Below are 24,309 nucleotides of genomic sequence, written 5' to 3' on the forward strand. Positions count from 1 at the left end.
TCTGTACTTCTTTGCCTGAGGAAACTTGCTCCTTGCTCTTGGTGCATATTCCTTGTTTGTGTTTTTGTTGTGGTCTTTACCACCTTTAGAAGAGGTTCCCTCTTCCTTATCCTTTCCCACTAAGGTGTGGCCGAATGTCTCAGTCAAACAGTCCTTCTGGACCTCTTGTGGGATTGGTTAGCAGACCCTTCTCCAAGAGTTTATGGCTATGGTATCTAATTCACAAGTTAAGGAATCTGCAGCTAGATGTCTCTATCAGATGAACAAGTTACTTACCTTTGCTAACTATGTATCTTGTATAGACCCAGTATAGCTGCAGACTCGTTAACGCCCTGTCTATCCTCCCCACTCTGCAATTGACTTTAAGGTCTGATCTTGGGGTCTTCAGTCTCTTACACCCTGATTAACTGACTATTGGCGTGGGAGTGGTCCTCCCTTTTTCCTTATTCTACTTCTGGCTAGGTGGAGTTTGCCAGATCCGCTGGTCTGACCTCTTTGACCGTATATGGAGTTCTCGTCCACCCTGTCCTCTTGGTATTTGGTCAAAGGAGTTCTACCCTTTCCTCCTGGTATAGGGTATGGGGAATAGGAGGTGTACTGTGCTGTGTTATGCGCCTCTGTGCTCTCTTCTAAATGAATTGTGCTTCATTGACTTCTTGGTCTTTTCCTCAAGGGTCTTCTCTATTATTATCATACCATGCTTTTTCCTTTTTTGTTTGTTGTTGTAAAGTTCCTTCCTCTTTTTAGCACACTGTCTCTACAGCCAGTTTCTATGTGTAGCCTCAATACTCGGGGAAAGCTTCAAAGAAGTAGCTGATGGCGTGCCAGAGAGGACTTGTATGGCTCAGTTGAAATCATATCCGGAGACAGCGCCACGCGGAGCCACCCCCCGGGGCGCAGAAGTACTTCTGAGAATAGTTTCCGGATCCAGTCTGATGCCTGGGGAGAATTCACAAGTTAAGGAATCTGCGGCTAGACTGTGTCTCTGCCAGATGTGTTGTTACTGAAAGTAAGTAACTTGTTCAATGAGGTCAGGGGGCACCAACAAAGCATGTTGCACTGCGCACCATCTGCTGGTCCAGAGAGAGTGAGTAAGTAATGTCTGTCACTGTGCTGTTTGAGATTGATGGTTTTGGCCCGTTGGGAAGGCGATGTTATAGGTCTTGTCTGAATGTATGTATGAACTTTAATCGCACATTGCTTATTTTATATTGCAAGTGACAATCCATGACAGTATTTTAAGTAGGCTAACTTAAATTATGCTAATTATGTGGGTTCAGTGGAGTGGGCGGAGGTTTGAGGCAGTCAGTGTGGTAAATTTTCAAGTAAGTAATTGATAGCTGTGCTGCAAAGTGTCTCTGGAAATCTTTTTCAAATGTTGGCAACTATGCAAATGTGAAGCCATAAACCCTGGGTAAACTCTCATATTTCCTAGGTCCTTGCAAGAATAACTCCTCTGTAACAGGTTTTGCATGCTGGGGCTTTTAGTCTAATTTTATGATGAGATAAACAGGAAGATATTTTATTTATTTATTTATTTATAACGTTTTATATGGCGCGAACATGACCACCGGGAGTATCAGAGCCCTTTACAATATAAGAGGCAGGAGGGTACATGTAAACAACCAAGAGTAAATACAAAGAGGAGACCTATACATAAAATGACATATCACAGCAGGAGAAAATAGACGAAGTAAAAAAATTACACAGTCACAGGTGTCTGAACCTCCTTCAGAACCTTAAGTGTCCAACATGGTAAGCACAGCTATAATTTCACAGTCAAAAGTGATCACACATTCTCCTGAATTATAAAATATCAGGGCCGTAATATACGGGGCGAAAATTCACCGACATGAAAAAGGCCTAGCATTCAAATGAACCAGGCCACAGGGCCACTGATTGACAGTTAAGCCACGCAGAGCAGTGCATGCGCTGCCCAAGCTTGACGTAAAGAGGGGTGTGAGGCACCGTCTTCACAGCACCCCATCTGAAAATGACACAAACAGAATATTCACCTCATGCTAAAGCCCTTCTCCAAAACCTCACATTACAGTGTTCACTAGTTTTCAGATTATCTCATCTGATGTGCCCAGAATAGACGAGACAGATGTTTGATCCACTACTCATGGCAGCTTTCTCCTCTACAACTTGCCTACGTTCATAGTGCACCTGTAACTGAGATGGAGCAGTTCTTCGGTCACCCCTGGTGCTCTTTTTAGGTGCTCTCCTGCTACGTTGGCATTTCTTCAGTTTGAACTCATGTTTTTGTTGAGGTAGGCCATCAATCCATTCCCAAAGAGATTGTGGAGTCGTGAAAAGTTGCACCTCCTCACCAAAGATTACCATCAGTTTGGCAGGAAAAGATATGCCAAGTAGGCAAAGACATTTTTTGGCATCTGTGAAGGAAGCCCACTACTTTTGGACTTCATGCGAAAAGTCTTGGAATAACATGACTTTCTGGTTTCCAACCATAATATTTCCACAGAGTGTGGCTTGTGACAGAATGTGGTCACAGACTCTGTAATGTAATAGCTTCACTAAAATTGGACTAGGAACCACACCAGGTACTGGGGCTTTGAGGGAACATGATGGACATGCTCTAAGGCATAGTAAGGAGAAAGGCTCTCTGTGGCCACCTTTTCTTTAATCCATACCTCTAAAAACGAAATAAAATTTACAGCAGTGCCCTCAATATGTTACGGCATACCAATAATTCTTATATTATTTCAGCAGGCTCTATTTTCTGCATCCTCTGCTCTTGCCTCTAACATTTTAAACTTGTTTTCCATACTAGATAGCTTAGATTTCACTGATGCCATCTCAGGTGTGATGTCATCAATGGCACGCTCAGCAGTGAAAACTCTCTCAGTCAGCTGCCTCTGATGGTTTCGTAACAGACCCATGTCTGCTACTAAGGAATCAATCTTAAGCTTGATCGCCTATGTATCCAAAGTAGGGGCAGTGTGTTCGTCATTTACGCTACCCTCATCAGGGGATATTTTGTCCTGTACTCAAGAGCAACATCACAGAAGAATGTTTATTTTTTTCTGCTAACCTTACCCATGGAAATGACCACTCAGTCCAAAGGGAGATCTCAGTCTCAGTCAGATCAGGACACACTTAGAGGGGAAAACAAAATAAGCAGGATCTAGATAGCACAACAGCACCAATCAGGTGGTTCCACAGAATAATATCAGTCACTTAGTGCGTGGGCTGCAGTTAATTATTTTGTTTCCTTCGCCACACAATCTCAGCAAATGATCAGGTTATAGCCTAAACAGCAATCTGTTTTACTGCTACCAAAGCTGGCTTGGGGGGGGAGTCTCTCCTTGTCTCCGTTCACGGGTCTTGGATGCCAATTACCCTGTAGATCGGGATATAAGTATCCCCAATTGATGACATATAAAATTGTCTATTAAATTAATTGCTCTCACTTTAAATTATTTTCACATTGTCTTCAAGGTGCTTCGAGAGATTACCCCAAGTGGTTAAAAGCATCTTGTTCTTTGAGGAGATAACCATTCTGCAAAAAAATAATTGCAATAGAAACACATTAGGAGTGCTGCTGGTGCTAGGGTAGATTTTTAAGTTGGTTGGTTTGTCCCAAAACCTGCTCTGTTGAAGGTGTATTCATCAATGCCTCCTCGTAGGCATTTTTCTGCTAAGTACTCTGTACTAACCATCTGAAACCTGGACACCCAGTATTGAAAAGTTCTCCAGCCTAGGTATTTTTCTTCAGCCTTTTCATAGTGTGGTAGCATTCTGCCTGCGCATGCTTCGAAAAAAAATTCTACCATGGTACTTGACAATTGTGCTGGCACATGAACTGTAAGGATGTTTAGTAGAATAAGTCTTGTTTTAGGAACTTGACTTGAATTCCTTCAGTCCTCGTAAATTAGGGTGATAGCACTAGTCTTTTGTATGAATATATATATAATCATTTAATTTTCACTGTCGCCATTTTGTCTTTCTGCTCTACAGTAAATCTTCAGTTTGGTTTTTACAATGCACATTTACTTTTAGATTTGACGGATGAAGTGTCTTGTTATTGTTTTAGATCCATGTGCAGTTTCCAATGGAGTTTGAGTTCAGTCAGTACTACTTGAAATTCCTTGCATACCACTATGTCTCCAACCGATTCCGGACCTTCCTGCTTGACTCGGACTACGAGAGGATAGAACTGGGTAAATATGTGCCACCTCACAGGCCTTTATTTTTCCAAACGATTGACGTGCTGAAGAGAAGTAAAGTAGAAAGATACTGTGTCTCGGATGTCTTTAGGCTAGGTTGTGTGCTGGATGTGTTTGAGGCATGATGTGGTAGGCGTTTGATGGCAAGTGCAGATGCCTATTAGTTAACTTTTATGGTACAGGGAATTCAAACATTTTACCTCAAAAAGTTATGCAATGTGATATCACAGTCATTCTTACATGGAAAGTATACAGCAAAGTAGTTTGTGTAGAGGCAAAGCCATTTTGACTTGTGAAACACATAGGGATACCTAAAATTAAGATGTTAGGCTGTCTAAAGATGTAAATGGAATTATACTGTGTGCATCCTGCTGATTTGCAAGGAAGTGGACATTCGACTCAAGCTTAGGAATTTTGAGGCTGCACAATGGGCAGCGATCCTTCTAGGATTTCTTAACTCACTTGGCAAGCAGGAATGTTAAATGTTAAGACACTTATGTAACTGAAATATTTGAGTAAAAGTTGAATGCATTAGGGGACAGGAAGACAGTGTAAGTTCAGTTACTCTGTGTCATCTGTCCAGCATTTAGCTTAGAATTATGTCAAGGGAAGTAAATGATGGACAAACCCAACTAAGAGCTTGATTCTGATTTCCATGTTGAAATGTAGTGTTTTAAATCCAGGTTTACACATGGTCATTGAATACAAAACAAAATAAACACATTCATTTTCTGAATTCCAAGTAACACTTTTTGCTCCTTATTTGAGAGATTGGGGGGTTGTTGCTCTTTGTCTTGGTGGCCTTGCAAGCCACTGGGATTGAGTCAGCTTTTTATGATACTGTCATTATGCATGCTGTATTTGCCTCGGTTTCAATCATTTTCATAGAATCTAAGCACCACAGACAATGATTTAACTGTATCTGCTTGGCAGTTGTAAGAAATCTCTCTCTCCAAGGGGATGCCCAGTGTGAGCTATTTCTCCCTGGTACATATTATTGAGGCATTAATTGTGCGGGAATAGATCCAAGCCATAAGCAATTGACCACTTTGGAGAATCAGACTAAATTTCATGTGTAAGTTCAAGCACCCATTTATTTCAGTCATTTATCATGAGGTGTATAAATGATGAGTAAGTTAATGTCTACTTTCCAGTAAGACGTACAAAAAAAAACACTGCCAGGTGAGATGGTAAATCAGAACATAGTGGGAAATCAGTAGGGATGGGAATAAACACAGGCAGTTTATATGGCATGAGAGCTGGTGATGGAGGGACAATGAATTAGAAAAGTGCTGAAGGGGCAAAGATCAAATGCAGGGGTACAGGTATCTACCTCATAATGGGGAAGTACAGTCAAAATCAAGCACTCTTAATTCAACAAAATTGGCAAAACTGTGTTAACTTGACAGATCAACTTTATTCTACTCTCAGATAATCGCTTGTAATTATTGCTACTAAAGGGAAAGAAACTTGATACTCCAAGGCATGTGCTTCTTAGCGTGAGACATTTTTCACTTTAATTTATTCATTCTCTGCAACATAGGTGTTATGTACGAGGAGAAGGGGGAACGGCGAAGTCAGCAAGTGTACAAATCTATTTGGGATTACATGGACCGTTTAAACAAAAAAACACCTGTCTTCTTCAACTACATGTATGCACCAGAGGATGGTGAGGTGAGTTGACCTTTAGATAGGATGTAGAGGTGAATGCTGTGGATCAGCTGAGCATGTGTAAGGGAGTTGAGCAAGCTTATTGGGATAGCAGTAGAAAGTGAGTGAAGGTTTGCAGCCACATAGATATATTGTTTTAATCTATTATTTGCTTTTAAAGCCTAATTCAAATACGATATTACAAAAAGACTTGATATAGATATGTGACTCTTTAACTCCATTCACAGTGTTTTGGATCTCTTTGTACGCCAGTTGATCCGCTGTTTTTGCCAAGAACATCCGTCAAGCTCCTTATTTGCTTGCTGTTGCTGTCCTAACAACAGTATAAAACCTTGCCTCCTTGGATGTCTGTTCCTTACAAAATACCTTGACACCCAGGGATATGCCTACCTTCGATATGTTTGCTTCTGAACTGTACTGTTCTGTGGCAGGTTTCTGTTTCTATGAGTCCGTAAATGAATTGTTGCTTCTCCAATTGTCTGCACCAGAAGAGCCACACGTTCAGTACTGGTACTTTACAAAATTATTCCTAACCATCGTTTTAGGTCAAAGCCTACCAGAGAGCGCATCTGTCTGGTTTGCTAAAGGCATCTTGGGAAATTCAGCAAGTTTCCCTGGGAATGCATTTCGCCTGTTGCTTACCATTGGCTTTGTAACTCACATGTTTGATGGCATGTGTGGCAGTAGATACTCATGCTTACCAGAAGCCGCCATCTAGTGTTGGGCTTAGAAGTGTGCAAGTTGTTTTTCTACAAAGAAGTCTTTCGAGTCACAAGGTGTAGTGACGACTCCTCTTGCCTACAATGCGCATGGTCCTCGACTCCATTGGTAGATTGTTTTTTTCTGCCATCGGGTTAGGTTATGGACTCTTCTGCTCCGTTTCAGCATCATTGAAAAACTAGCATTTAGGACTGTACCACCAGCATTGTCAATGATCTCAGTTACTCGTGGCTTACATTGGTCTCCCGTCGACACATTCCAGCTGACCGAGGCCTCGTGGGCCTTTGCCCTTTAGGACAGATCTTTATTTTCCAAGTTCTGTTCACGCCATGCCCATCCGGTGACGTAACATACACCATTTTGTTATTGCCCCTACTGCCACGCCAAGTTTCCACACACTGACCAACACCTTGCGTATAACTTGTGCCTTTCTGCAGATCAAGAAAAAACGCTATGCACCTCGAAATGTTTAGACTCACGTCGATGACATTCTTGACATTTTTAGATCCGAAGAGTCCCAACATGAGGTATATGCTCAGGCAGCAGATGAGGGCTCCTTCTTGCACAACGACAGTTCGGGGTCAGAACTCACATTCCAGAGCATTCCACCGGGACAAACCGGGATTACTGTGTCCTATCCATCCTGACCACAGTCTCAACAAAACATCCTGAAGGGTCTGCAATCTGGTTTGGGCTAATCGAAGCCCTCGTACGGGCCCTTACTGCCTTCGGGCCATGGTCGGTTCCGAACAGCTTTACCGGAAATGCCTAGCCCCGGCGCCGAAACAACAGCAAAATGCCCATACCCACAAGTCATCGGCCTAGAGATGAGAATCGGAATCGAGAGCCCTGGTGCTGAAAACTCAGTCCAACTTGGCATGAAACCAAGTTCATCCAACCAGAAACCCTCTGCATCAAAACCATCAGTGCCAAAAGCCACTTCGGAACCAGAGCCAAACAAAAGGCCAGCTCCAACCCTATCAAACCAGTGCTTGAATGTTTACAACAACATCTTGATGCCAGGCAAAAACAACTATTGATTTGACCTGACTCCGGTAGAATCATGACTACACCTCCCCAAACCAAGGAAATCCAGAAAAGAGACTGTTAACTTTTGTAGAAGCCTTGGAGAGCTCCTATCCACTAAAGCACAGAAGAAGAAGAAAAGTTGGACAAGGCTACCAGTCCACCACCCATTAGCCAACTACCAGTGACTCCAAGGGCAGACTCCACCACCTTCACCTCCTGCAGATCAACACTACTTCCCAGAGGGTTCTATTCATACGTTTCGGGGCCATGGGGATGATAAATAACAATACTTAATTTCCCCATAAGATTTTGTGTGGGACACATATGACACAAACCCAGCTGGAGACATGGATCCTGGTCTATATCCGGTGAAACATTCCCTTGCAGATGATACTACCAGATACCATAAAATCATACGTAGAGCAGCCAGCTATCATAAAGTTCCAAAACACTGGAGGATTATTTTCTATTCAAGACACTCTTATCCACTCACTGCTTGACACAATATCTTTTTTTTTTTTAAACACCTTTATTAATACAGTCGTAAACATACACAGCATACCGCCTACAACCCCCTCGGGCCGGCAGTGCGATAATAATAGATGTGGTCAATAAACATGCAGCTAGTAGTACACAGCCATATGCCGTCAACCCTGGGGTACGGCGGCGCAAGGGAACTTTGAGGAAGGCGTTCAAACCGCTAGCGACTGCAGGTGTCATGACAGTGCATACGTGAAAGCCCCCGTTCACACAGAAATTAGCTCGTGTTGGTCGTATGCTGCAAAGTCAGAAATGTAGGTGTATTTTATGTTATAAGATACCCCCCCCCCCTCCCAACAGGAAACTCCCCTCCCCCCTCACCCAAAAACTCCCAAGAAACCCCCGTCCCACCCCCCCTGTTGTCCAACCCGTTCGCTAACCTACGTGCTACAGGAAATGCCACGCAAAATCTTGTGCCAGTGTCCACATCCCTTGCCCTGAGTGTAACCCCTTTGAAATGTTCCGTGTGTGTCCCATTCTCACCCTGTGTAATATCCCGTGTGTACCCCTACCAGCCTCTCACCACATGACAGCCGGGCATCGATACTCCACCTAGCCGTCACTACGTCTCCCAGGTCGCTGAGGCACCCTCCGCTCCTTGAGTTCACAGGGGTTTCCCGTCTATGTGTTTGTTAGTGCACATCCTCCCCCTCTTCCCGCTGTGTGTCCGCAATGTCATCCCTAGTGCATCTAAAAGTGTTATATAGGCCCCAGAAGTTTTTCGGCCTGCTGGTGGGAGGGAGGAGCTCACTGTAGTGTTCCGCTTGTGTGCAGCAGTATACCATATCTCTAGCCCACCGTTTCTTGGTCGGTGTCGGCTCTCTCATCCAACACTGCGCCACTGTACGTCTCGCCAGTAATAGTCCCATATCTGCCAATCGCCTGCATGCCACCGGTAAGGGCTTCGAATAGCCCAACAATGCCAAAGCCGGGTCTAACTGAAGTTCATGATCCAGTATCTCGCTTAGTTCCGAAATGACCGCCACCCAGAACTCATGTATCCTACGGCAGCCCCACGCCACGTGTAGGAAATCTGCCACCGGCGCGTGGCAACGCTCTCATTCGGGGGACTGTCGGAGACCATAGCGATGTAAGCACTCAGGAGTATAATACACCCTCTGCAAGAATTTAAAGTGTATCAACCTGTGGCGCCCATTCAGTGACCGCTTCCTAGTATTGACACAACAATACGTTCACATAGAGTCGTCTATCACGATCTCCAGGTCGTTCTGCGAGGCTAAACGGGCCTTGGAAGGTTCTTGCACTCTATAGGAGACAATGCTCTTGTATAAGTGCGCAGTCATATGTCGCGGAGATGCAGTAGCTATAACGTATGAGAGTTCCGGAAGGTCCGGTGGCTCCGCCAGGTCTGGGCCTAGGGCATCCTTCAGGGTGCTCCGGACTCTGTGGAATTGAAACCGCTGTAACGGCGTCGGGCTATCCACTCCCTGGGCAATCTGATCCGACGTTTTAACTTTCCCGTCGGTAAACCACTCTCCCGCAGTCTTCAGCCCCAGCGCATGCAGGGCTCGGATCACGCTCCCGTCCCCGATGGGGGCCAGCCACTGCAGCCATTCCACCGCCATCGAGGGGGAGTATAGCAGCTCTCCCTCCCTGGCCTTCAATAACGCGTTCCAGGCATGCTTTGTAGCCGTTATCGAGTCTAGTACACCGACCCTACGATCCACAGGGGTGCAGACTGTGGCTGGGAGCGGAAGAGGATCCGCAAAAAGCTGCTCCATCCGCACGTGTGGGATGTTCCTATCACCATGAATCCATGTGTGCAGATGTGTGGCCTGAGCCACCCTATAGTATCTCTCTAGATCAGGCGCTCCAAGCCCACCCAGCTCATACGGGAGCGTGAGCGTGTTCCACTTAACCCGCGGTTGCCCACCTCCACAGGCCAATCGAGTCATGAGTTTCTTTAGGTTCAGAAAGAATGCTTTCGAGAGTATAATGGGCAGAATGTTAAACAGAAATAAAAATCTCGGCAGAATCACCATCTTCATGATGGCTATGCGGCCCATCAGGGAGAGTGGTAGCTTACACCATCTCTCCACATCGTCCTCACATTTACTGAAAGCCACCCCATAGTTTTCACTAAATAGAACCTCCGGGTCCGTGTGAATCATTATGCTAAGGTATCGTACCGGGTCCGTAGACCAGTGTAAAGGATATTCCATCTCAAAGCGATTTGTCACCGGGGTCAGTGGGAACACCACCGATTTCTCCCAATTAACCTTTAGGCCCGAGAGGGCGCCAAAACGTACTACCTCTCTTAGAACGGGGGAAAGATGCGATTCCGGATTTCGCACATAGAGTAATGTATCGTCCGCGTACGTCGAGACGATTATTTTATAGGTCGGAAAACTAACCCCTCGGTGCCAGTGATATTCTCGCAACGCACACGCTAGTGGTTCAGCAACAAGGGCGTACAGTAACGGGGACAGGGGGCAACCCTGTCTCCTGCCTCTGCTGATGGTGAAAGGGTCCGAAACGCGATCTCCCAGTCGCACCCTTGCCACTGGTCTCCAATACAGCGCGCCAACCATTTGTAAAAACTGCTCACCCAGACCCATTCGACGCAAGACCCTCAGCATGAACGGCCATTCGACAGAATCAAACGCCTTCTCCATATCCAAGAAAATCGCGACTGCTTTCGCATCCTGTCGCACATGTTGCATTGTGCCCAACACTGTGCGTATGTTATAGGTCAAGTTCCTTACAGGTACAAAGCTAGACTGTTCTGGGGCAACAATCTCAGGCGCGATGAGGGACAGTCGGGTGGCTAGGACCTTGGCATAAAGTTTGGTGTCTACGTTCAATAGGGAAAGTGGTCTGTACGAGCTGCAGACATTGGAGGGCTTGCCCGGCTTCAAGATGGTAACCAATAGAGCCTCTCTCATCGTACAGGGCATGCTACCATACTCGCATATCTCGTCAAACAAGGACAACAGGTGGGGAATAAGTTTGTCCTTGAAAGCCTTGTAGAACCCCACTGTCAAGCCGTCTACCCCGGAGCGCTGTGCACGCGCATGCTAGCTAACGCCTCAGAGATCTCGTCTGCTTGTATGGGTGACATGAGAAACTCCCTGTCTGACTGAGCCAATAACGGTAGCTGTATATGTTCCAGGTAGACGTCCATGTCTGACTCTAGATCTTCTGTTTTAGTAGTGTACAAGTCAGAGTAATAGTCACGGAATGCCGTGATAATCTCCTCGTCCGTTGTGACCGTGCTCCCTCCTGAGGTAACAAGTTCTGTCAATCTGGGGGCTCTCCCGGTGTTACGCAATATTCTGGCTAAAAGCGAGCTAGGTCGCTCGCTCTCACCGTAAGTTCTCGCCGAGGCATACTTCCCCAAGTAGCAGACCTCCCTATCCGCCTCCTCGTTGAATTCCGAGATAAGGGATCGTAGTCTGTCAGCTACAGAGGGGTCTGGGTCAGTCAAAAGTTGAGTCTCCAGGTCAGCTAATTGGGATTCCAGGGAGCGCAGCCGCTGCCGTATGGCCTTTAATACACTGGAATGCTTGGTCATAGCTATCCCGCGAATGAAGACCTTGAACGCCTCCCAAACCGTGTGAAAGGTATCCATGGAGCCTAAATTCTTCTCGAAGAAGAGATCGATTTCCTCTGCCATTTCCCCTCTAAAGGTGTTATCTAACAGGGCGTACGGAGGGAATCGCCAGGTGAGTGGGGGGATCCTGCGATTCGGCGTCTCCAGAACCAGTAGTATCGGTGAGTGGTCAGATAGCGTTCGCGGAAGTACAGTGCATGCCAAAATTCAGCCAGTGATGGAGTGAGAGGCCAACCAGTAGTCAATCCTGGTGTGTATGTCATGAAAGGAAGAGTAGTGAGTGTACCCACCCCTGCCCGCGTTCCTGCTTCTCCACACATCAGCAAGATCCAGTGTCAGCAGCTCAGCCTGGAGAGTCACCGCCGCTGCAGCCGGTTTCCGCGCGGGGCCGGAGGACCTGTCCAACTCTGGGTCCAGCACTAGATTAAAATCACCCCCCCAGAGCATGTGTGCCGAGGCATACGTTCTACAACATAGGGCTAACTGGGCGAAAAAGTCAGGGGAGTCCTAATTCGGGCCATATACATTAACCACAAATAAATCATGTCCCTTCCCCTTGCATCTCGAAATTAGATAACGGCCCTCAGGGTCGGCTCCAATCGGCTGCTGAACCAGCTTGGAGCGAGCGTTTACCCACGTCAAAACTCCCCTAGAGTGTGTAGTGAAACCCGCCACTGTGGAGTTCCCCAATAGGCCGCTGTGGTGTAGCATCTTGCTCGTGAGTGGTAAATGGGTTTCTTGAATGAGAGCCAGGTCTACATGGTGTCGCTGTAAATAATGGAGCACCTTCCTCAGCTTACTGTGATCGTTCATACCCCTGACATTCCAGGTTAACACTCGCAAGGTATCAACAGGACTTTCCAAGTTCGTCACAGGAGCACTAGGCATCGGAGGCAGCTCAAGGCAACATCATAGTACGCGGCCACAATACCACAAACAGTTCTCGAGTCATCTGAATAAGTCAGCGAACATTCTGCGAACAGTCCCCTACCCCCCCCCCCATCCCCCACTCTGTCTACCCTCCACAAAAACATTAACTCCCATAGTACCACACTCCATCCCCCCGCCCACAGCAGACCCACCCCAATCCGGTCCGACAGTAATCTACCCACCCCACCCCACTCCCCAGCCGACTCACCCCAACTGCGTTCAACCAACACAACAGTGTGCTTAACGCGCGGGGGCCTAGGTAGCCAAGTGTCATAGTCTCTACCTATGTCTCAGAACGCTTGTGAGCCCCTCCACCCGCTCCCGCCATGCACAGTAACCACATAACCGTGAAAATTATCTGGTTCGCACCACACCTGTGTGAGGCGCACTCAAGACCATGTCCGGTAAGTGTTCCCAGTTCCAGTCCATTCGCCATCGAATGTCAACAGAGAAGACTCATGTGCTAGTCCCCAGCAGGCGCAGGAATCAAGAGTGTACTAACATGCAACTAGCGGAGCCTCTCCCTCCATGCACCACCCCCTCCCAAGACCACTTATCTGTATATCTTGCAGGCTCCGTAAAGTGCATCAGGTGAGAACTGCTAAAGACCGATGCGGGACACCGCTGCTCAGACGCAAGGTGAACAATGGGGCAATGAAAGAGATCAATCCTGATCGTCCAGTCTGCTGTCGTTCTCATCGTCCTCGTGGTTCTTTTCCGAGCTCGTTTTCAGTTCCTTTGACCAACGCTTCATTGCTTGTTGCAGCGCCTTAGGATCCGTGAAGATATGGGAATGGCCTCCCTTGTTGACGCGCAGCTTGGCCGGGTACAGCAACGCATAGTCCAGGCCCATCTCCCTGAGACGCTTTTGTGCTCCTCCTGCACCTTCGCTGTAAAATCTGGGTACAGCGAGATGGCGGACCCCTCATATTGCAGTTGTTGTTTTGACCGCGCCAGGCGGAGTGCAGTGTCCCTGTCCCTATAGTTAAGTAGTTTCGCTATGATAGGGCGCGGAGGCGCTCCAGGCTGCGGCCGAGGTGCTAGCGACCTATGCGCTCTCTCCACAGTAAACATAGCTGAAAACACTCCGTCTCCCAGGAGTTTCGTGAGGAGCTGTTCCACGAAGCGCTCCATAGGGCCCGTAGATGTGCTCTCCGGAAGGCCCGCGATGCGTAGATTACAGCGCCGTGAGAGCGCTTCCAAATCTTCAGTCTTGTCCTGCAGGGCCTGCATCATCCTCTCCATCTTTTTTTGCGCCGAATCCAGGTCCGTCTGAGCCTCTTCAACTTCTGTCATCCTCCTTTCAGCCATATCATGTCTCTCAGCGTGCTTGTCTAGCCGTTCCGCCATCCGATCCATTCTGTACGACATAGCGTCTATCTTGGACCCCAGGGCAGAGATACTGGTCTGTATGCCTTGCTCAATGGAGAGCAGCATGGCCTTAATGTCTGAATCAGTGCCCCGAGCCTCCTCCGACCGCGTCGTGGGGCCATCTTCTGTATTCGGTCTTTGCTGTAGTAACCGCTTCTGCGAGAAGGGCAGCTTACTTTGGGTCCTGTCGCCTTTGCCCATCTCGCCACGATAATCACTTGCTGACTGCGAAAAGGCGTGGGGCCCCCGAGGCCGGCCACGGAACGCGTATTCACAAGTCTATGCCTCCCAAGGTCGGCTCCATACCCCGAACCTCCCTCCGGTGTGTGGCAGAAAGGGAAGACGTCCAGCCCTATGCAATCGCCGCCTCACCCCGAGGGCCACGCACTACTTCGACCCAGGGCCACCAGGGTGTGCGCCGCTGCGGCCAAACAGAGCAGGCTGCGGCTCCAAAGGAAATGCCAGTCGGGGGAGTGAGGAGGTGGGGGTCCCGCTGCCAAAGGAGCTGTCCCTGTGTCGACCAGGAAACGCAATTCACACCAGGCGCGATGGCATTGGCCGCCCTGCGAGCGCCTTGTCCCACCAACTCACCAGGCGCGGTATAGAAGAATGGCGCGAAGTCCCTCCAGGGGGTAGTCCTCCGCACTACTCAAGTCAGCCAGGGTAGGAGCCTTAAGTTCAGCCCCCAACGGTGGTCGTCACGCTGTGAAACCTCGGAGTCATCCGAGGTCGGGCACTCGTCCGCCTGCCGCTTCGGGGGGGGGGCCATGGCGCCCCTTCGCTGTATTGTGTGTTTGTTCTTTTATTTTAGAGGTGGGGGCAGTCTCTGTAGTGTCTGCGCCGATGAGCGGTGGCGCGCGAGGGGTGCCAACCCCCGAAAACACCCCCGGTATGCCCCCTGCTTCCAGGCGGGGGGAGAGACTGCTGGACCGGCACCGTGCGTCGCCCGCGGCCGCACGCCTCGTTACGCCGCACGGGCACCATATGCACTCCGGGCCGCGGCTTCCCGGCCCTGCTCCTCAGTGACGCGGTCACAGCTCCGCTCAGCCGCGGCTCCTCTCTCCCGTTGCCGTCAGGGCGCCCGCTCGATCCCCACACTCTGGGCAGTCTGTGAGACCCGGAATCGGCCCTCTATCGTTGCTGGGTCAGGATAATGCAGGATATTATCGTCTGTGCACGGCGGAGCCGCGGGATCAGGCAGCCATTTCGCTTGCCGGCTAGCTCCGCCCCCCCATGCTTGACACAATATCTGCCTTTGCTTAAAAGTATGCTAAGACATACAACAGCTATTTTTAAAGACCCAGTAAAAGCACTGGTCATTACACGACGAGTGAATAAACAATTTAAGCCAACATACATAAGCTACCACCAGACTCTCTAGTAGTTGCCACAGCAAGAAAAAAGACTAGCTCAAAAGCGTCTGGAGAGGCACCCCCACCAGACAAAGAGGCTAGGAAAATAGATGCTGCGGGAAAGAGTTTGCCAGCACAATCAGCCAACCATTGAAGGATAGCCAACTCCTTTGGTCTTTTTTCCCACTATGACAGGGCACACTGGGATGAAATGGATGAGCGCCTCCCAACATCTCCCATAACAATACAAGAAACGGGCATTTGACATTGCCTCAGAAGACAAACTAATAGCTAACACCTCGATCCACTGTGGACTAGATGCAGCTGATAAAGCCGCAAGAGGCATTAACACTAGTGTCCTCATAAGAGAACATGCCTGGTTTAAGGGTTCAGATTTCAAACCAGAAGTGCGACAAAACATCCTTGCACTTACGTTTGATGTGGAAAATCTCTTTGGTCCTCAAGTAGACACGTTACTTGAGAAAATTAAGGAGGACAATTATACAGCCAAAGCTGTGGGGGCGTTGCAAACCTCTATACAAAGGGGGAATTTGTGTCGCTCCCGCTATTGATGAGCAGCAAAAGGTAGATCTGCAGACACATCCACTGCACATCAGCATCCCCAGTCGCAACATACATCCAAAGAGGATATTATAAAGGATCCTACAGAGGAAATAATTCCTGAGGCAGAGGTAGAGGCAGTTTCAACAAACCATCAGCTGCTGCCACAAAGCCTTGACTTACCACCAAATCATACTACACCTGTAGGGGAAGACTCCAACAGTTCGTTCCCGCGTGGCGGAATATCACCTCCGACAAGTGGGTGTTGGATATTATCCAACATGGTTATTGCCTGGAGCTCACTTCAACACTTCCAAACATTCCACCCTGCACTCTCAGACTGCCAACAGGCCATCAACAGCTGATCAAAGGGGAATTAAAAGCTCTTCTATGAATGGGAGCAATCAAGCCTGTACCACTACACCAACAGGGCCCAAGGGGATACTCACTTTACTTTCTCTTCCTCAAGAAGGACGGCTCCATCAGTCCAATCCTAGACCTCAGACCCCTAAACAGGTACATTCTCTCAAAGCACTTCAATCAATCAACCACCCATGACCCAGCCAAAATACAGTACAACCACCTCGCCGACTGGACACCCCTCAACGCCGAAACCACGGCGACCATCATGACCTCCATATATTCTGACGCCCTGACGAACATCTGTCCCCAACATGCACTCACTCTGATGGGAGAAGATCTGACCACCACTCATGCACCTCCTCAACTCAGCCATCAACACCACCTCCTTTCCAGAAACCTGCTTAAGTTAGAGCCCCTACTAAAGAAACCCACTGCAGAACCCAACCAACTCAAGAACTAATGCCCCACCTCTCTCCTCTCATTCATGGCGAAGGTCCATGAGAAAGCCATCAACCTCCAGCTCACAGATCACCTTGAGAGAAACAACCTGCTGGACACCCAATCAGGTTTTTGTTGGAACCACAGCACGTAAACAGCCGTCCTAGCGCAACGGACAACATCAGGACCATCCCCGACTGTTCAGAATCAGCTGCCCTCATCCTCCTCGACCTCTTCGCAGTCTTCAACACTTTATCCCATCAGCATCAGTGGCTATGCGCTCACTCATCACTTCGTTTCTGACAGGCTGCAGAAAATGACTACTCCTCTCACGTTCAACTCTGAACCCAAAATCACCATCTGCGGCGTCCTCTTAGGCTCCATCCTCAGTACCATCTTTTTCAACATGTACATGACTCCACTCCAACATCGTCAGCAACAACGGACTCAACATCCTCTCATATGCCGATGACACCCAACTCATCCTCTCTCTCATCGAAGGCACCTTCACCACCAGAGCAAACGTCCAGAATGCTATGACCAATGTCTTGGACTGGATGAAGATCAACTGCCTAAAATTGAATAAGGACAAGACGGAAGTGGTGATCTTCAGCTTAACCCCATCCTCCTAGGACCGCTCCCGGTGGCCCTCAGCTCTTGGACCTGCACTAACCCCAACCATCCATGCCAGGAACATAGGCATCATACTGGACAGCAAGCGCTCCATGAGGCATCAGGTGAACGCAGTCACCTCCTCAAGTTTCCACATCCTCTGAATGCTCTGTAAGATCTTTAGGTGGTTGCCACCCAGCCCCAGGAAAACAGTAACACAGGCCCTCATAACCAACCGACTGGACTACGGCAATGCACTCCATGTCATAATCACCCACCAACTACCAAATCATCCAAAACACAGCAGCAGGACTCATAATGGATCTCCCAAAACGGTCTAGCATAACCCCCCACCTCAGGGACCTCCACTAGCTCCCAATCAAGAAGAGATGTCACTTCAAAATACTCACCCACGCATTCTAGGACCTCCATAACATAGAACCAGCCTACATCAACCACCGACTGACCGCCTTCCAGACAATTCTGCTCAGCTCATCTAGCCCTCGCACATGTCCCACGCATCCTTTGAGCCCAAGGAGGGCACCGGTCCTTGCCCCAGTATTGGAACTTTCATAGATTCCCATGCTTTTGTATCATTCCCCGTCGTCGGGATGGGAGTCTCGGTAACAAAAATACCATAGCAGTAGATACAAAAGAGAAAGAAAAAGGCCTAGGCCTCATTCCCTTTTGTAGCATATCACCCTCTTTTTGCAAAAGAGACCAAACTTAGGCATCAGCCAATCAGAAGTGCCTCACCCCATAGAACCCTCCTGAAGGAACCTCAGAGCCTCGGATTTTCTACCGCACGTTGTGCTTGGGGAGTCTCCTTTGAGCCGTGCTCATTTCATCTCTTTTCAAAGGTTTTTTCTTCAAGTTTTCTCTTCAGGATTGTAAAAGGATGGCTGACAAGGAAAAGAAGTAGGCCCTTTTCAAGCCATGTTCCACCTGTGGCAAGAAAAGGTTGTTTATGGAGGATAAACATAAGGATTGTATCTATTGCCTCTATCCGGATCATAAGGCAGAGAACTGCAAGATCTGTCGCAGTTTTTCTACCAAGACCCTCCAGGATCGTGCTGGTAGACTTCTGACCTGGCTTCAGAAACAGAAGGAAAGGAAACACAGAGTTTCCAGTGACAGTGAGGATTCATCGTCAGCTGTGTCATCTAGAAGGTCAGTCAAAAGGGGTAGGACTTCCCCTTCTCCTTCTGTGGAACATCCGTCTAAGGCCTCAAAAAAGACCCCCAGAGAGTCTGAGAGCCAAGGTCTAGGCGAATCTCCTCACCATAGTGAAAAGGAGAGGGTAGGACCTTCTACGGGTTTGAAGACTGATCCAGCCTTCAAGAAACCCTCTTCCCAATCTTCTGACAGGAGTTCCAAGTCCTCGACGATGAAGGCGTCGTCGACGGAGTTTCCGTCATCGAAGAAATTGAAGCCAAAGTTAAAATTGGTTCCGTCGACGGGCCGACAACAATTCCAACAGCGTCGAAGGGAGGGTCACCGACAACGGCATAGTGGACGAAGGCGTCGACGACTACAGCGACGTCGACAGCGAAGTCGATGACGAGAGTGACAGCGTCGACGACGACAGTGTCGTCGACGAGATCCACGACAACAACTTTAACAACGACGACGGCTGGCTCATCAACAATTTCATCATTGACGACGCCTATCTCGTCGTCAAGTGTACTAGCCTCCAAGAGGCATGTTCCGTCGACGGAGTCGACGAAGTCTGCACGCACAGTACCATTGTCGACGGAAACGTCGACGATTTTGGCATCGGAGAAAAGGATTACTATTTCTGTCACAAGAATTAAGCCGGAGATGACATCTCCAAGGAGAGTAACCCCCTTGCCACCAGCTCTGCTATTTGATGAAGAGGAGTCAGATGAGGATGATCAGGACTCATATAGCAATGCTAATAGTCCCTCTCAACTTCTGGTCAAGTGTCAGGAGACGGACTCTGAAGGAGGGTATGACCAGGAAGATGGGTATCATCATCAGGCTGCCCAATCACAGCATTATTCAGGTCAAGATATGCTTACGGTACCATGTTCTTTCCTGCAGGACCTGCATAAGATGCTGCAGGACTACAAATCTAAGGCTTCAAGGCCGGTTCCGGCTCCAGTAGCGCCTGAAGCACCTGTCTCGGCGGCTGCTCCTAAATTACCAGCTCAGGCGTCCCCATTGCCACAGGCATCAATTCCGCAAGACCCTTCCAGACCTGCAGACAGCCTTGATGATTCCTCAGATGAGGATCGTGATTCGGATCATGAGACTGATCAAGCTACTGAATGGGATGAATACATCATTCCGGACCCTCCATCACCATGTCCGGATCCGGTGGATTCCCCGCCAGCGGACGTAGGGGGTTTTCATCAGCTGATGGAAAGAGCAGCTGGCAGGTTCAGGTTGGCTATGCCTGCGGTGGCCACGGAATGTTTCTTGTATGACTTCAAGGAACCTTATCGGAAGACGACCAGGTCCATACCTATAGTGCAACATATGTGGGAGGAAGGCCATAAAGCTATGAAAGACCCAGCGACGGTGGTCCCTGTACTACCGCGACTAGATAAAAAGTACAAAGCACCTGACGATGGACCAGCTGCCTTAACGGGCCACCCAAAACCGGACTCAGTTATTTCGCAAGCGGCGCAGAGGAAATCCCGCAACCCCTCTGCTCCCTTAACAACTCCTCCGGACAAGGAAAGACGGAGATTGGACAATGCTGGAAAGAGATTCTCGTCGATGGCGAGTCTTCTGGTGCGAGCCGCCAATGCCCTGGTAATATTGGGCAGATACGACCGCCAGCTTTGGTGTGCTGTCCCTCCGTTACTGGATCAGCTCCTCCAGAATCGAAATCAGAGGCAAGAAAGATCTTACAAGGTGGGAGGCGACTTCAATGGAGATCATGGACTGTGCCATGGACATTGCAACGACGGCGTTTTGTTTGTTGGCTGGGGCTGCAGTCCTCCATCGCCAGGGGTGGTTGAAGGCAACCTGGTTTCGACCTGAGATCCAAAATAAGGTCCTAGATCTTCCCTTTGATGGGGAAGCACTATTCGGAAAACTAATTGATGACACTCTCCAAGACATCGAAAAAGACACTGAAACCGCCAGATCTTTGGGTACGCTTCAGTACCGCAAGACTCCTTTTAAAGGGTCCAGAGGCAGAGGTACGAACTACAGAGGATCCTATCAGCAACAGCGATATTCATCCTAACCCTCAGGTTCCCAGCAATACCGCCAGCCTCATCAACAGAGGCAGGGCCAATCCTCTAATTATGCCAGGCCTTACAACAAGGGAAAACAGGCTCGCCAGGGACGTGATGCGTCCAAGCGAAAATAGCGGCCTCCTGGCTCTTCCGACTGTTCCCTCCTCCAAGAAGTCATCAATTGGAGGCAGGGTAACCAAATACCTTTGGAATTGGTCCAAGGTAATATCGGACCGTTGGGTGCTCAACATCATTCAGAAAGGCCATACATTGGAATTTACGCAAATCCCACCACCCAAGCCCCCCCTGCAGCCATTCCATTGAAACACCTGCGTCTTCTGCGGCTCGAAGTTCATCCGATGCTCCGGAAGGGGGCTATAGAGCCGGTTCCCTCCGACCAAAGACGACAAGGATTCTATTCCAGGTTCTTCCTGGTAAAGAAGACGCTGGAGAAATGGCGCCCCATTTTAGATCAAAGGGAGCTCAACACCTATCTCATCTCCCTGTCTTTCAGGATGGTCTCTCTTCGAGACATTTTGCGGCTGATCAGTCCGAGGGATTTCATGGCCACGCTCGATCTCGATGATGCGTACTTTCATGTTCCGATTCACCCAGCACACAGAAGGTTTCTACGATTCACAGTAGCCAAGAGCCACTTTCAATTCAGGTTTTTACCCTTTGGTCTTCGCTCAGCCCCGAGGATCTTCACGGAGGTGCTGGCGCCAGTAGCAGCATTCCTGTGAAGGAACCATTTTCAAGTCTTCCCCTACCTGGACAACTGGTTGCTGAAGGCCCCGTCCAGGGAAGCAGCGCGGGACGCTGTTCAGGCTTGTACAAACTTGTTTCAAAATCTGGGACTCACTTTAAACAAAGACAAATCGTCCCTGGTTCCGTCCAGAAAGGCATGTTTCCTGGGAGCCATCCTGGACTCAAAACTCTCAAAGGCTTTCCCAACCCTGGAAAGGAGGGAAAAACTGCAGGCTCGGGACTTACAAAAAATGTGTCTTTCAGTACCCCGCTACAAATCTCTGCTGGGGGTATTTTCATCATGCATACCCCTTCCCACTCTTTGTGACTGAGTGTTCTGCTTAGTTCTCATCTAGGGGATACTCATCAAAGTCATCATCTATAAATATATATGTATATATATGTGAAAACATATATTTGCAGCCTAAAACCTTTCCCAACTGGCAAAATGGCCGCAAAATTACATAAATTAGCATACACACAGCAGTAACTCTCCCAACCCCTAAGGAAGAAAGAGAGAGCAGTAAACATTTGCATACAACAATGCTTTATTGCCATAGGAAAAACCTGGAATTGCAGGCATTTGCCTGTCGGCTGCAGTAGAGTATAAAGCAACAAAGAAAACTGACACCTTGCCTTTAAGGCATTAGAGTAGGGGTACCGTGCCTTTAAGACCTGAAGGCGACCCCCTGCTCCCATGGTGCACCACCGGTGGCAGTTGGGTCAGTTCTTTTTTCCGGCTCCTTCTGTGAGGATCCTGGAGCTTAAGCTCTTCAGTTTTTAACTGAAATTGTGATTTTGAGAGATTTTTCTCAGAAAATTCGACATCTTCTGGCTTATTAAAGCTTTTAAATTGTTTTTTGTGGTAACCCACAAGAATTTCCTGTCAGAATGCCTGCTTTGTTCCGGAAATGTCCTTCTTGTGACAAGAAGATGGCTCTGGCTGACCCACACCCAGTGTGTATTGTGTGCCTTCCATCTGCACACAACCCTCACAAGTGCCACCACTGTCAAAAATTTGCTAGACGGACTCTTCGTGACAGGGAGAGAATTAGACTTCATACCATGCTGGAGAAAGACAAGTCACCAGGTGGGTGCTCCTGCAGTCCCCAGGTCTTCTGCAAGCAAGCATTGCCAAAAACGGCGTTGTTCCTTTTCTCCTGCTCCCAGAAAGAGGAAGGAGGGTCGAAGATCTCCGTCGATGTCGTCGTCTAAGAGGCCCAGATTACCATCGCGACGTCGAAGGTCTCCGGCGCAGTCACGTAAGTCGGCGTCGAGACGCCACACTTCGGGCTCGAAGTCTGTGGCTGCTACCATCTCTAAGTCTCCGGCGACGTCGAGACACTCTCCGCCGCCCATGAGGGGGTGAGCGTCGAGAGCTAAGACTGCTTCCAGGTCGCAGCTGGCTGGCAGCCCGCCGTCGAGAGGGTCTTCAAGATCCCACCATTCGACGTCAAGGAGGTCGGCGTCGAGGCGACGCCAGGAAAGGTTGCCGTCAACACGACCTCGAAGAAGGTCATCGTCGACACGACGTCATGGAGGCTCTCCATCTGATCGACGTCGAGGAAGCTCGACGTCGAAGTCACCGGCTCGACGACGAGGTTGGCAGTCGAGCCCCTCACGGCGTGAGCGATCGACGTCGAGAGCATCAAGACCCCGCTCTACGCCATTGGTCACACAGACGCCTTCGCCTTTAAAACTTTCGCCGTCGAGGGATCAGGTGATGGTCGTGGTGGAATCCCCTGGTTCCAGGTCTTCAGGAGACAAATCATCATCTCCCGGATTGAATATCGTGGAGATCTCCCTCGGAACCTTCCCCAGATCTGCGGACAGATCACGCAGCATGGTACCTAATCGTCCTCAAGGGGCGGTCTCTGGCGGTCACAGTAGTCCGAGCTCGGATTACTCCCGCACATACTCTCCGTCTACCTCAAGAACCCCGGCCAGACCGTCTAGGTCTCCTCGGAGGCCCCGGGTTTCACCCAGACCAAGATCTCCGGCCAGATCACGTTCTCCAGTACGGCCAAGAACACCTATCAGGCCAAGACCTTCTCCTAGACCGAGACCTCCGTCAAGGCATCGCTCTAGGTCCAGGGACCGTCACAGCAGGCATCGTGACAGGCCCCATAAGAGGCTGCGCACAAGATCTCCATCATGGTCATCTTCCACTATGTCGTTTTTCCGAGATTACTCTCCGACCTCCTCAACGCCTCCTTCACGAGTCTCTCCAATTGATGACATCACAACTTTCTCAGATGTTCTGGGCAGGGGAGCAAAAAAGCTCAATATTACGCTGCATACCCCAGTGGTACCCACTTCTGTGATTTTTGATACCCTTCATCATCTTACAGCGCCCAGACCTCTGCTGCCCCTGGTTCCCGGCCTCCTTGAACCGGCTTTGGCCACTTTCCTCACACCGGCGGTGGTGGGGTCTGTTCCATCTCGGATAGCCAAGAAGTACAAGGCCCCGGCGGAGGATCCCTTGTTCCTCAGATCTGATCCTCCTGCAGACTCTATAATTGTGGTGTCTGCCATGAAGTCCTATTCGGGCACTACCTCCTCCTTGATACCACCTGATAAAGACAGCAAACTCATGGACTGGTTTGGCAGAAAGGTATGCAACACCTCCTCTTCATATATAAAGGAAGCTAGTGCCTCTGCCTTACTTGGAAGGTACGGCAGGTCCCTCCGGGACTCCCTGACTCGCTTTACAGAAAGCTTCCTAAGGAAGATCAACAGGATTTTGTTGAAATTATGCAGGAAGGAGGGCTTATAGCCAATCAGGTCATCAGCGCCTCAGTAGATGCCTACGGCCTTGCGGTCCATGACTACTCGCATGGAATTTGCTCCCGTCGTTCGGCCTGGCTCCGCCTGACAGGACTCAAGCCCGATGCCCAAAAAAAGATATTGAACCTCCCCTTCAATGGTACTTCTCTTTTTGGGACACATGCGGACGACGAAATGTCCAAAATGAAAGCGGCAATGGACACCGTCAAGGC

The 24,309-nt window shown here is 49.0% G+C and overlaps 1 protein-coding gene across 8 annotated transcripts in view; it reads left to right on the forward strand.

Annotated features, from left to right (window-relative positions):
• The window catches only part of SBF1 (SET binding factor 1), a 1,591,024-nt gene that overhangs the window by 1,297,967 nt on the left and 268,748 nt on the right, over positions 1 to 24,309 (forward strand). For all 8 annotated transcript variants that reach the window (XM_086918836.1, XM_086918839.1, XM_086918838.1 and 5 more), the window contains 2 exons: positions 4,058 to 4,184; positions 5,734 to 5,864. In XM_086918836.1, the coding sequence (XP_086774962.1) occupies positions 4,058 to 4,184; positions 5,734 to 5,864 (258 nt within the window). The remainder of the gene's footprint in view (positions 1 to 4,057; positions 4,185 to 5,733; positions 5,865 to 24,309) is intronic.

The sequence above is a fragment of the Lissotriton vulgaris genome, chromosome 1_1, assembly GCF_964263255.1.
Source record: "Lissotriton vulgaris chromosome 1_1, aLisVul1.2, whole genome shotgun sequence".
Taxonomy (NCBI): Eukaryota; Metazoa; Chordata; class Amphibia; order Caudata; family Salamandridae; genus Lissotriton; species Lissotriton vulgaris.